This window comes from Hemiscyllium ocellatum, chromosome 6 (assembly GCF_020745735.1).
Source record: "Hemiscyllium ocellatum isolate sHemOce1 chromosome 6, sHemOce1.pat.X.cur, whole genome shotgun sequence".
Lineage (NCBI taxonomy): Eukaryota > Metazoa > Chordata > Chondrichthyes > Orectolobiformes > Hemiscylliidae > Hemiscyllium > Hemiscyllium ocellatum.
The window spans coordinates 19,282,855-19,296,717 of NC_083406.1; the positions used below are offsets into that span (position 1 = coordinate 19,282,855).

General features: G+C 40.3%; 2 protein-coding genes across 2 annotated transcripts in view; one reads left to right on the forward strand and one right to left on the reverse strand.

The window, feature by feature from the left end:
• Positions 1-13,863, reverse strand: part of ubac2 (UBA domain containing 2) — a 266,984-nt gene that overhangs the window by 197,285 nt on the left and 55,836 nt on the right. Inside the window, exon 4 of the mRNA XM_060825853.1 lies at positions 8,403-8,509. Coding sequence (XP_060681836.1) covers positions 8,403-8,509 — 107 coding nt within the window. The remainder of the gene's footprint in view (positions 1-8,402; positions 8,510-13,863) is intronic.
• Positions 1,407-6,862, forward strand: gpr18 (G protein-coupled receptor 18). Its single transcript, XM_060825854.1, has 2 exons — positions 1,407-1,528; positions 4,050-6,862. Exon 2 carries the CDS (start codon positions 4,082-4,084, stop codon positions 5,060-5,062), a length of 981 nt encoding a protein of 326 aa, XP_060681837.1. The 5' UTR covers positions 1,407-1,528; positions 4,050-4,081; the 3' UTR covers positions 5,063-6,862.

Sequence of the window (13,863 nt, forward strand, 5' to 3'; positions counted from 1 at the left end):
ATACAAGGATTGGTGCTGGGCCCTCTACTTTTTGTCATTTACATAAATAATTTAGATACAAGCATAAGAGGTACAGTTAGTAAGTTTGCAGATGACACCAAAATTGCAGGTGTAGTGGACAGCGAAGGGGGTTACCTCAGATTACAACAGGATCTTGACCAGATGGGCCAATGGGCTGAGAAGTGGCAGATGGAGTTTAATTCAGCTAAATGTGAGGTGCTGTATTTTGGGAAAGCAAATTTTAGCAGGACTTACACACTTAATGGTAAGGTCCTAGGGAGTATTGCTGAACAAAAAGACCTTGGAGTGCAGGTTCATAGCTCCTTGAAAGTGGAGGCGCAGGTAGATAGGATAGTGAAGGCATTTGGTATGCTTTCCTTTATTGGCCAGAGTATTGAGTACAGGAGTTGGGAGGTCATGGGAGGTCACTGTTGGAATATTGCATGTAATTCTGGTCTCCTTCCTATCGGAAAGATGTTGTGAAACTTGAAAGGGTTCAGAAAAGATTTACAAGGATGTTGCCAGGGTTGGAGGATCTGAGCTACAACGAGAGGCTGAACAGGCTGGGGCTGTTTTCCCGGAGCGTCGGAGGCTGAGGGGTGACCTTTATAGAGGTTTACAAAATTATGAGGAGCATGGATAGGATAAATAGGCAAAGTCTTTTCCCTGGGGTTGGGGAGTCCAGAACTAGGTGGCATAGGTTTAGGGTGATAGGGGAAAGATGTAAAAGAGACCTAAGGGGCAACTTTTTCACGCAGAGGGTGGTACGTATATGGAATGAGCTGCCAGAGGATGTGGTGGAGGCTGGTACAATTGCAACATTTAAGAGGCATTTGGATGGGCATATGAATAGGAAGGGTTTGGAGGGATATGGGCCGGGTGCTGGCAGGTGGGACTATATTGGGTTAGGATATCTGGTCGGCATGGACAGGTTGGACCGAAGGGTCTGTTTCCATGCTGTACATCTCTATGACTCTATAAATGGTCAAGATTTTAAAGCTTTGAAATTGTATTTTTTTTCCTTTTGATCTCCTATCATTGTACAGAAAAAAACAAAGTACATTTTCTAAAGAATAGTACAATCATATCTGAGAGTTATGCTTTGTTTCCTTGCCTAAGTGATTGCTTTGTTTGAAACAAGAAGCAAGTTTTCAAAAAACAATCTTTTATTCAAAGTTCAGTACTTTGATACTGTTGCTGAAACAATATGAAATAGACACAAAAATCTAAAAGCCACACAGGAGAATCGAAAGATCTTCTTTGAGTCTAATATGAGGAAGGCAGTCTGTGCAACTAATCTTGAAAGAAGCTGCACAGTTCCCAACATGACCAGTGTCAAGCTCAGCTTAGGCGTTTGTGACAGTACTTCCGCTCTTAACAAATGCAGCAATCTGCAAACACTTCACTACTATTTTAGAAGCCTGCGAAACATAACGAGATCAAGGGGAAACACACATTTCCTTTACATTCAACTACTTATTCAAATCTGGCATCTGGACGTTTTGTTGTCTTGGACAGTCCAATTGAGGTAAGATTATCCAAATACTACATTTTAACGTGGAATTATTTGTTTAAAGATACTCCCAATTGTAATCTTTGCTTTGAGCAGCAGAAAATGATATTCAGAAAGATAAACGCTGAACTGTACTTCATTATGAAGGCCTAGAGTTCCAGAACAATAATTTTTGAAAATGGCTTTAACGAAGTCCAACTTTTAAACCAGCCCCTCAAAAATCAAAAAGCTGCAGAATGCAATAGTTCATTCCATATATATCAAATTATTTATACCAAATTTGATTTGTTTGTTTATCAACATCTGTTTGATTAAAGTATTATAAGAGTTGGATAGCTCTGGCACTAACACATTGAGCTAAATAATCTGCTTCTACAATGTATCATTCCAACAGTAACAATGCAAAATTCAAATTCAATCCAATGTTGTCTGTGGAAGAGTTATAGTCTCTCCAGTGAATGCATTTTCATTTCTATACTTAGCTTAATTAACATTGTTTTACAAAAGCGGGTTATATACACGATAAGAACCAGCAATCACTCACTTCACTGTGTAAGTCAAGCAATCCGATGGAAAATGAACTTATCTGACATCGCAAATCAATCTAGTTCACTTGTGGTGGTATTTTATGAAAGATAAAAGGCTTTTCTTTTAATATACTGTAACATCCTTTATTTGATAAGATATATAAGATTATCATATTTTTTTTCTGTATGTTCTGGTCAATCTTCATACAATAGCTGATTAACCAGACTGATGTTGAACCAAAGCTGGGTTCATAATTCTGATCTCTTCAAATATTAGCTCAGCTCCCTTACGCAGTGATACTTAACAGGGACCAACATGGCTGTAGTCACTATCTGTCAGAAAATGTGACCACCAATTCATGGGCAATCAAATTTTCCACTGGACAGTTCTGAGTCTGACTGAATCAAGTGTTCTCAGCACCCCCACCAGCCCTGACACTCCAGAGACTAGCTATTTAGATAACACAGACAGAATACTGCACTAAGCTTATATAAAGCTGAATTTTCAAGTTACTGTTCACAGTACAAATGTCCATGGAGACATCCTAGTCAAGATGGATTTGATTGGGTAATCCCAGCAAACACACCTGGACACTACTGTGCTGTAAATAACTAGATTGATTTTACCTATTTTGTTTGCATTACATAATTATTCCACACACACTGTACTTTGTTAGAGAAATGATCCTGGAGACATTGGTATTGTTTCGGTCATGTATTTGAAGATTTTAAATTAAATCAACAAGAAATAATTTAGGAAGGCAGTATATTCTAAATGGTGCTTTAGAGGCACTACAAAATTATAAGTTGGTGTCTTTAACAAAAGACTTCACTGAGGTTATTAATATATGTTCTGTTAGCTACACATTCTTCTTGAATGGATTCTGGTGTCAAGTAAACTGTTGCTGTGAATCCTGGCAAAGGGTCCACCCTTGCTTCCATCTTATTGGCAGAGAGGGTGGTATCCATAAATGGCCACATAAAAATTGTATTAACAGCAGGATGTATGTTCCAAACATTAGGTGGTTTTGCTGTGAGAACCTTCGACTTTTATAGCTTTTAACTCTCATCACTATCAACATTTGCCTTGTTACTCTGCTTTTGCAGCTGTTAGTTAAAAATCACACAACACCAGGTCATAGTCCAACAGGTTTATTTGGAAGTGCTATCTTTTGGAGGACTACTCCTTCATCCGGTAGTTGTGCAGCAGGATCATAAGACACAGGTCCACAGCTAGCTGATGAAGGAGCAGTGCTCCGAGAGCTACTGCTTCCAAATAAACCTGTTGGACTATAACACAGTTGTGTGATTTTTAACTTTGTCCACCCCAGTCCAACACCGGCACCTCCACATATTTGCTGCTGTTGTGAACCTAGAAGCAAATTGGATGATGCCATTGCTGACCCAGAAGTTCTGATTGCACTTCAAAACTAATTAATTTGTTCTGAAATGCTCTGATATGAATTTTGAGCATGAAGACTGGATTATGATAAAGGGACTTTTCTTACCTTAGGAAGCTTTTCAGGTTAATAAAACAAGTTTAATTCGGCCTGAACAGGGAAAAGTGAAGCCTGAGTGGGGAGTTCCTTAAGGTTACGAATAGCTTTTAATAGGATACACCGAGGGAAAAGTTTTCACTTGGGGAAAGATCAGACTGTAACTGGGGGCTATTTAAAATTGTCACTAGTAAATCCAATTGGCAATTCGGGAGAAATTCTTTTTAGCCAGAGGGTGCTGAGATTATAAAACTTTATACAATATGGAATGTTTGTGACAACTAGCAGAGATGAATTTACAGGAAATACATAAACCATGAGGAAGAACGGGTTAGAGGGAATTCCAACAGATGTAATGAAGAGGAGTGGTAATAAATAGCGAGAAGAGATGTGTGTGAAGCCTAAATATCAATATGGACTATTGGAGCAAATGGAATATTTTTTTGGCTGTGCTTGCTATATACGAGCATTTATTGAACATTCTTTTTTTTTGTTCATGCATCTACGTTCCAGGGTTATGAGAGTTGCAAACCAACGTTCTAAACATGCAATTAGAGAACAATGACCTCGTGGACCTGCAGCCTCCGGAGTTCAGAATAGGAGCAATTATCTTTTACAGCATTCTTTTCACAATTGGGCTGGCTGTTAATGTGACCGCTATCTGGGTCTTCAGTTGCACTACCAAAAAAGGCACGTCTGTGAACATATATATGACAAATGTTGCACTGTTGGACCTCATCTTTGTAATATTGTTGCCTTTCCGTATGATCTACTATGGGAAGAATTACTGGCCCTTTGGTGACGTCTTCTGCCGCATCAATGCTGCCCTTACTATATTTTACCCCAGCATTGCTCTGTGGCTTTTAGCCTTCATCAGTGTCGACCGTTACATGGCAGTGGTCCAACCCAAACATAGCAAGGAACTTCGCCACATTGGCAAAGCTGCAGCAAGCTGTATTGGAATCTGGATAATGACCACTGTGTCTGTTTTGCCATTTATGTTTTCAAAGAATGATCCTGACAAGGTCTCAAACTTCACAACCTGCCTAAAAATGCTTGACATCATACACCTCAAAGAAGCAAACAGTGTGAACTTTATCCGGGTGATTTTCTTTTTTCTCCTGCCCCTTTTCATTATGATTGGATGTTACTGTATCATCATCAACAATCTTCTTAAAGGAAAAACATCTAAACTGAAGCCAAAAACTAAAGAAAAATCTATCAAAATAATTGTGACACTCATTGTTCAAGTGCTAGTTTGTTTCGTTCCCTATCATATCTGTTTTGTTTTATTACTGTTACAAAGTGGCCACACCGATTTCAATCCCTGGGCTGCCTTCACTACATTCTTGATGAATCTCAGCACTTGCCTTGATATAATCCTGTACTATATAGTGTCAAAGCACTTTCAAGCCAGAGTGATCAGTGTCATCTACTATCGGAACTATCTGCGGAGTGTACGACGGAAAAGCTTTAGAACTGGGAGCTTCCGTTCATTAAGCAACATTAACATCAGTGACATGTAAATAATGAAAGCCAATGAGACATACCTTTAATTCGAAAGAGAAAATTGACAAATATGTTGCATTTATATTGTGTCCTGTCATCTCAAAGTATGTTACACAATGAAATGCTTTTGAAGAGGGGTGACTACAGAAATGCAATAGCTATGTCACACCCCACACACAATCACAAGAATGATCAATTTATCTGTTCTGACGGAGCTGGTGGAAGAAAGTTAGTTAGTCAGGGCTTCAGGCAAATGTAATTCTATAAAATGCTCTGTTAAATGCTCTCACCAAATCTAACCTGAATAAATGCTTACACATCACTTGAACATCTGATACTGAAATGATGCATCTTTGTAATTTAACTATTGACCATCATGTTACTGGATCATCAAGTCAGAAGAGGTGACATGTAACATGTACAATACTCTCTTCAGTTCAAATCTTGAAAAAATGAGCTCTCGCTTGATGGCTCCTTAGTGAGACTTGAGCCTTCACCCATTAGCTTGAAAAAAGTTTCACCCATAATCTACTGAAGGCTTGATCTAATATCAATGCATTGTGGGCAAAAGGACAATTACAATCTCAGTGAACAATAGGAGAAACAGTTATCTTCTTAAATGATGGGATTTCAAGACTGAGATAGAGACAGAAGAATGATGGAAAAGAAAATAGTGTGATCAGAAGACTATAAGAAACAGGAACTGCAGTAGATCATTTGTCTCTCAAGCCTGCTCCACTATTCAATAGAAACATGCCTGAGTCAACACTCCTCACATTCATTTTCCTGTCCTTTTCCATAACATTTGATTCCCTTACTGAACAAGATCAAATTAAAGTGTAACCAACAACAGAAAGAAGTACAAAATATGAGAAAGGAAAACAGTATTAAGAGAGCAAGAGAAAATAACTTCTAAGAATTCATTGCCAGAAGAATGAGATTCACCATTCTAAACTGCTTACATTCTGGGCTGAGGTGATTCATTAGTAGCAGATTAGTAAAAGGGTATTTATGCAATCAATTATCAGCCTTTAGTTTCAATGGCTTATCTAATGGACAATTATTTTGCAAATTCTGCAGGTTTTTATCAATAATGGGGAGTCTGAAGGGGAGATGCTGTTTGTATGAAGAAAACAACATTGTAAATCAAATCAAGCAGTAAGATCTGAAATTTTAATATTGATTTTGCTGCTTTTCATCTCCTGAATTTGCTGCTTGATTTACATGGTAATAATGGACACATCATCAGCTCACCATTCTTTTTCAAGGATTTGGCCCAATGCATCCTGTTATCATGACCAGGAAACAAGGGCCTAACCTGAATGTTATGCAGAAATGAAGATTAATCCTTAATGTAAGTGTGTGAATAAGAATAATATTTTGACTTTTTAGCTTAGACAGGAAGTAGGATTTAACAGAAATATACAACAAACTAATTCTGGAACAGTTCTTCAAATTAAAATCAGGACTGGAGGATATGAGTTCAAACTCATATAATGCAAATTTAGGGCAGATCTCAGGGGAATCTCTGTCACACAATGACAGATCAACAGTTGTAGCAGTTTTCTCGGTGGAACTGTTAAGGCAATAATAACTGGAACAGTCTAAAAGAGCATTGGCTGTTTTCATGGGCAAAGTTTGCAGTACGGCATCCCTGGATGTATCACCTAAATGGCTTTGACCAATCATATGGATTTTTGATCTCACATCAATGGGTCTTCGACAATTTGCTGCTTTGCAAATGTGAAAATGGTTGCATATTTGTTACAACAATGGTCATATTTGTAATGTGTGATTCAATTAAATTGACACTTGAATTTACCTTGTATATTTGACAAATATGCAGCACTCAAAGACTATTTTACAACCCACATTACCAACTATTTCACAGAAAAATTCCATTTAAGAATGTGCATCATAAAGGTGATTTATTGACACGTTATGTACAGAAAGGGGGTGAAACGTACAACCTTACAATTTGAAATAAGCAAAACTTAGTTCAACATACTACAATACTCACTATCCCAGCTCCATTTTGGGATACAAATAAAAATGCATTAATCTTTTGCAATGGTGTCCATCATCAGAGACATCATAGCGTTCAGAGATATAAGAAATTCATGGAGCATCATTTCTGGGTTCTTTTAAAGAAAGACCACATTTATATAACACCTTTCACAAAGCTACAATGCCCTAACGTGCTCCGTGGCCAACAAAGTTTACTTGAAGAACAGTCGCTGGCATAATAATAGGAGACATGGTAGCTCATTTGCACCTAGCAAGGCCACACAAATAACAATATGATAATGATCTGATGATCTGCTTTAGTGATGTTGGTTAAGCGATAACTACTAGGTTTGGATACCAAAGAAAACATCTTTGAAATAATGTCATTGAATCTTTTAACATTCATGCCAGAAGACTGACAGGCCCTTGGTTTATTATTGCATCTAAAATTAAATATGACCAAAACTGTAGGCCTTTTATCAAAAATTGTCATGAATTCTTTAATATTCACCTGTAGGAGCCTCTGCTAAACACATGAAGAATCAGCAGTAGCTCAATGGGTGCCTAGACCCAAGACAGAAACTTGAAGTTTCAAATACAGAACGTTGAACATAAAATTCTGATCTGGCACTCCTAATGCAGCACTAAGGGAGTGTTGCACTTTTGGGCGTTGACAGATTTAATTGTGATCCTGTTTGCCCCTATATGTGGACAGAAAAGAATCCGATGGATATTCCAAAGAAGAGCGATGGAGATCCTGACCAATTTATTTCCCAGCCAACATCATCACTGAAACAGATTATCTTCCAATACTGTCCTGCTGTTATGGGCAAATTGGCTGTTGCACTATATTACAATAGTGACTACATTTCAAAAGGTTGTAAAGAACTTTGGAACATCTTAAGGCAGCAAAAGTTGCTATACAAATGCAAATGTTTCTTTAAAATCTCATCTAAAACCTAGCAATACAACACTCACAACAACACAAGAACTAGGAGTAGGCCTAATTCACTGCCTCTTGAGCCTTCTCCATCATTATCCCCAGATTCCTCGAATCCCAAAAATGCATCAATCTCAGACTTGAAAATACTTAGCAAATCAGAACCCACAACTCTTCTTAATGGAGAATTCTAAACTTTCAAAATTGCTTCCCATCGCCTAGCCCAGCCTTATTTTCAGAAATTTTGACCCCTGAATTCTGGATCCCCTGTTTACAATACTTGTGTCAGGTGAGATTATTTACTTAGATCCTTAAGTAGATTAGGGAAGTGTGAATCAGGCGAAAAGAAGGCATAAGTAACTTGCAATTTCTATGGAACAAAATAAAACAACAAGTTAGTATTAACTTACAAACCAGATGGTAAGATGTTCACAGACATATCAAATGTATGGTGCAGGGCTTCCACTAACAGTAAGTCCATAACTGCAGACAGCACCCAGGAACCCAGAAGGAAAGACTATAATGAAGAAATAATATTCAATGTTGCCAACTGATAATTAATACAAACAATTAATTACAGTCAGAATAGCACAACACTTTTCAAGTTTGACTTGCAAGCTCACACCATAGCAACAGTGCATACTATCTCCATTCTTATGAATCTTTATGCACTGCAACAAATTGGCATATTTTTGACAGCATCTTTTAAACCCGCATCTTTAATCCTGGAAAATTATGACACTTCCTCACTGATAATACCAAATGATGCCTACATTACATGGACTACATTGGTGAGAGAGGTTGCTCACAATCACCTTCTCAAAGGCAATTAGGGATACAGGACAAATGCTCATTTTGTCAGTGATACCGACATCCCAAGAAAGATTATTCTTTTAAAAAATACCAAATTATTTTCTATAATTAAGGAATTCTAACAAATCACTATAATTCACAAAATGTATGTGAAAATAAAGTTGAAAGTCCCTCTTTTTACTTGCACATTTACCTACTTTGCGATTTTTAATTCATTGCTGGGATGTGGACATCACTGGCTGACCCAGCAATTATTGCTCATGCCTAGTCATTCTTGACCTGAGTGGCTTGCTAGGGCCATTTCAGAGGGTGGTTAGTTAAGTTTGAGTCATCATTTTGCTGTGTTTTGGACTCTCACATAAATCAGACCAGGTCAGGTGTCAGATTTCCCCCCTAAAGGACATTGGTGAAGCAGATATGTTTTTACAATAATTGACAATGGTCACCATTAGGCTAGCTTCAAGTCCAGATTTTTATTGAATTACAATTTCACCAACCATGTCCCAAGAACAATAACCTTGGGCTCTAGATTGCTAGCCACTTTACCACTGCCTATTCAATAGTCTCAGTATATCATGAAGCCTGAATATGCAAAATGAAATGCGCACAAAGGATTCTTTCTAGTGAATTAACATATCAGTGAGATCAACTACCAGTAAGCTGGGCCAGTTTACTGATAAATATTTTCTCTGTTTCCTGTTTTAACATGTTGAATATTGTACTGCTACGTCACTGTTTCACTTAGTGCTAATTCTGATGTTTTACAGTTTTCACATGTTCTACACATTTTGTTAACAGTTTGTGCAAACGTTTTTTTGAGCATGAAAAAACAGAATGTGTAGGATTGTAACTTTTTCAGAAATGTAATCAGCAACTGACACACTGTTTATTTTCATCAACTTGATGTTTGTGTTAGGCAATGGAACATTTTTTTTAAAGTCTTGTTTTGGCAGCATGGTCTCTCTGTCATACACAACAAGCTCTGTTCCATTCCACCCCAACAATATACCTTAACATGCTCTTCAGAACTCGTACTACACTGACATTTCTGGGCAGTGGCCAACCCCGTCTCCTAGCTTCAGCAAATCATAAACAACCTACATTTATATACATTTTCCTCTGCTACATTGATGACTGCATCGGTGCCACCTCGTGCTCTCACGAGGAGGTTGAACAGTTCATCAACTTCACCAACACATTCCACCCCAAACTTAAATTAACCTGGACCATCTCTGACACCTCCCTCCCATTCCATCGCCATCAACGATGATTGACTCAACACTATTATTTTCCACAAACCTACCGACTCCTACAGCTACCTAGATTACACCTCCTCCCACTCCACCTCCTGCAAAAATGCTAACCCATTTTCCTCCGCCTCCGCTGCATCTGCTCACAGGAGGACCAGTTCCACCACAGAACACACCAGATGACCTCCTTCTTTAAAGACTGAAATTTCTCCTCCCATGTGGTTGAAGATGCCCTCCAGCGCGTCTCATCTATGTCCCACTTCTCTGCCCTCGAACCCCACCCCTCCAAACGCAACAAAGACAGAACCCCCGGGTCCTCACCTTCCACCCCACTAACTCTGCATAAATCGCATCATCCGCCAAATATTTCTGCCACCTAGAAATGGACCCCACCACCAGGGATATATTTCCCTCCCCACCCCCATCTGCTTTCCGAAAAGACCGTTTCCTCCGCGACTACCTGTCAAGTCCACGCCCTCCCGACAACCACCCTCTCCTCCCAGCACCTTCCCCTGCCACCGCAGGAATTGCAAACCTGCGCCAACACCTTCTCCTTCACCTCCATCCAAGGCCCCAAAGGAGCCTTCCACATCCCTGAAAGTTTCACCTGCACTTCCACACGTTATTTATTGTATCCGTTGCTCCAGAAGCGGTCTCCTCTACCGATGCGGACACCTTCTTGCACAGCGCTTCAGAGAATATCTCCGGGACACCCGCACAATCAACCCCTGTGGCCGAATATTTCAACTCCCCCTCCCACTCTGCCAAGGACATGCAGATCCTGGGCATCCTCCATTACCACACGACGCCTGGAGGAAGAATGTCTCATCTTCCACCTTGGGACCCTTCAACCTCATGGCATCAATGTGGACTTCACCACTTTCCTCATTTCCCCTTCCCACACCTTACCCTAGTTCCAACCTTCCAGTTCAGCACCATCCTCATGAGCTGTCACACCTGTCAATCTTCCTTCCCATCTATCCACTCTACCCTCCTTTCTGACCTATCACCTTTACCCCCATCTCCATCCACCTATTGCACTCTCAGCAACCTTCTCCCCAGCCCCACCCCCCTCCCATTTATCTCTACACCCCCAAAGCTTCCTGCCACATTCCTAATGTAGGGCTTTTGCCCGAAACGTCGATTTTCCTGCTCCTCCAATGCTGCCTGACCTGCTGTGCTTTTCCAGCACCACTCTAATCTTGACTACATTTAACACACTAAAACATAGGAAGAAGCTGCAGGGATTATCATCAAAGAAAACTTGGACACAAAATCATATATGGAGAGATTACCACAGATGACCATAAATGTAGTCAAAGAGGTAGATTTTAAAGAATATCTTAGAGAAAGAAAGAGATGCAGAGTGGATTAGTGATTGAATTCTAAAACTTGGGAGTCTCAGCAATTAAAGACAGGTCTGCCAACAGTGGAATGATTAATATTGGGGATTCACAGGAGATCAGAACGAGGAACACAAAGATCTCAGACTTTTGTTGGCTGGAAGAGGTCACAGAGATAGGAAGGAGAAAAGCCAAAGACAATTTGGAAACAAGGGTGAGCATTTCACAAGTCAGCATTCATGAAGGCCAATGGGTTAACGGAACTTAGTCTGAAATACTTGCACAGGTTTGGCTGGACTTCAGTTCGTGGAAGGTGAAAAACATTTTTATTCACTGAGTGTCCTTGATAAGTATGTACCAGTCAGGCATGGAGTTAAGGGTCTTGTGAGGGAGCCGTGGTTTAATAAGGAATTGGAATCCCTTGTGAAAGGGAAGAAGGCGGCATATGTAAAGATGAGGCGTGAAGGTTCAGTTGGGGCGATTGAGAGTTATAAGGTAGCCAGGAAGGATCTAAAGAGAGAGCTAAGAGCAGCGAGAAGGGGACATGAAAAGTCCTTAGCTGGTAGGATTAGGGAAAATCCAAAGGCTTTCTATAGGTATGTCAGGAATAAAAGGATGACTAGGGTAGGTATCGGTCCAGTCAAGGATAGTAGTGGGAAGTTGTGCGTGGAGGCGGAGGAGATTGGAGAGACACTAAATCAATACTTTTCGTCAGTATTCACTCAGGAACAGGACACTGTTGCTGGTGTGAATATTGAGTCACAAGTGATTAGAATGGATGGCACTGAAGTATGTAGGGAAGAGGTTTTGGGAATACTGGAAAGGATGAAAATAGATAAGTCTCCTGGGCCTGATGGCATTTACCCTAGGATCCTCTGGGAAGCTAGGGAGGAGATAGCAGAGCCATTGGCCTGGATTTTTATGTTGTCATTGTCAATGGGAATAGTACCAGAAGACTGGAGGATGGCGAATGTGGTCCCCTTGTTCAAGAAGGGGAGTAGGGATAGCCCAAGTAACTATAGGCCAGTGAGTCTGACTTCTGTGGTGGGCAAAGTCTTAGAGAGAATTGTAAGGGATAAGATTTATGAACATCTGGATAGGAATAACGTGATCAAGGATAGTCAGCATGGTTTTGTGAAGGGCAGGTCGTGCCTCACAAACCTTATTGAGTTCTTTGAGCAGGTGACTAAGGAGGTGGACGAGGGTAAAGCAGTAGATGTTGTGTATATGGATTTTAGTAAGGCGTTCGATAAGGTACCCCATGGTAGGCTAATGCAAAAACTACCGAGGTATGGCATTGAGGGTGCATTAGAGGTTTGGATTAGAAATTGGCTGGCTGGAAGGAGACAGAGGGTAGTAGTTGATGGTATCGGTTCATCTTGGAGTGCAGTTACTAGCGGTGTACCTCAAGGATCTGTTTTGGGACCATTGCTTTTTGTTATCTTTATAAATGATCTAGAGGAGGGGCTTGAAAGCTGGGTGAGTAAGTTTGCGGATGACACAAAAGTCGGTGGAGTTGTGGATAGTGAGGAAGGATGTGGCAGGTTACAGCGGGATATAGACAAGTTGCAAAGCTGGGCAGAAAGGTAGCAAATGGAATTCAATGTAGCTAAGTGTGAAGTCATTCACTTTGGTAGGAGTAACAAGAAGATGGATTACTGGGCTAATGGTAGGCTACTTGGTAGTGTGGATGAGCAGAGGGATCTTGGTGTCCATGTACACAGATCTCTGAAAGTTGCCACCCAGGTAAATAGTGCTGTGAGGAAGGCATATGGTGTACTGGGCTTTATTGGCAGAGGAATTGAGTTCCGGAGTCCTGAGGTCATGTTGCAGTTGTATAAGACTCTGGTGCGGCCTCATCTGGAGTATTGTGTGCAGTTTTGGTCGCCATACTATAGGAAGGATGTGGAGGCATTGGAACGAGTGCAGAGGACGTTTACCAGGATGTTGCCTGGTATGGTAGGAAAATCGTATGAGGAAAGACTGAGGCACTTGTCGCTGTTCTCATTGGAGAAAAGAAGGTTTAGGGGAGATTTGATAGAGGTGTACAAGATGATTAGGGGTTTAGATAGGGTAGACACTGAGAACCTTTTACCGCTAATGGAGTCAGCTGTTACAAGGGGACACAGCTTTAAATTAAGGGGTGGAAGGTATAGGACAGATGTTAGGGGTAGATTCTTTACACAGCGGGTTGTGAGTTCATGGAATGCCCTGCCAGTAGCAGTGGTGAACTCTCCCTCTTTATGGTCATTTAAGCGGGCATTGGATAGGCATTTGGAAGTTATTGGGCTAGTGTAGGTTAGGTAGGATTCGGTCGGCGCAACATTGAGGGCCGAAGGGCCTGTACTGCGCTGTATTTTTCTATGTTCTATGTTCAAGTTTCAGAAGGAGGAAACAAGATAAAGTGCAAAACATTCCAATTTATGCTGATGAAAAAAATAAGTTGAAGCTAAAATAAATGATAC

Bases quoted from the DNA above. Each gene is read 5' to 3' on its own strand.
- gpr18 (XM_060825854.1), top strand. From the start codon at position 4,082: ATGCAATTAGAGAACAATGACCTCGTGGACCTGCAGCCTCCGGAGTTC.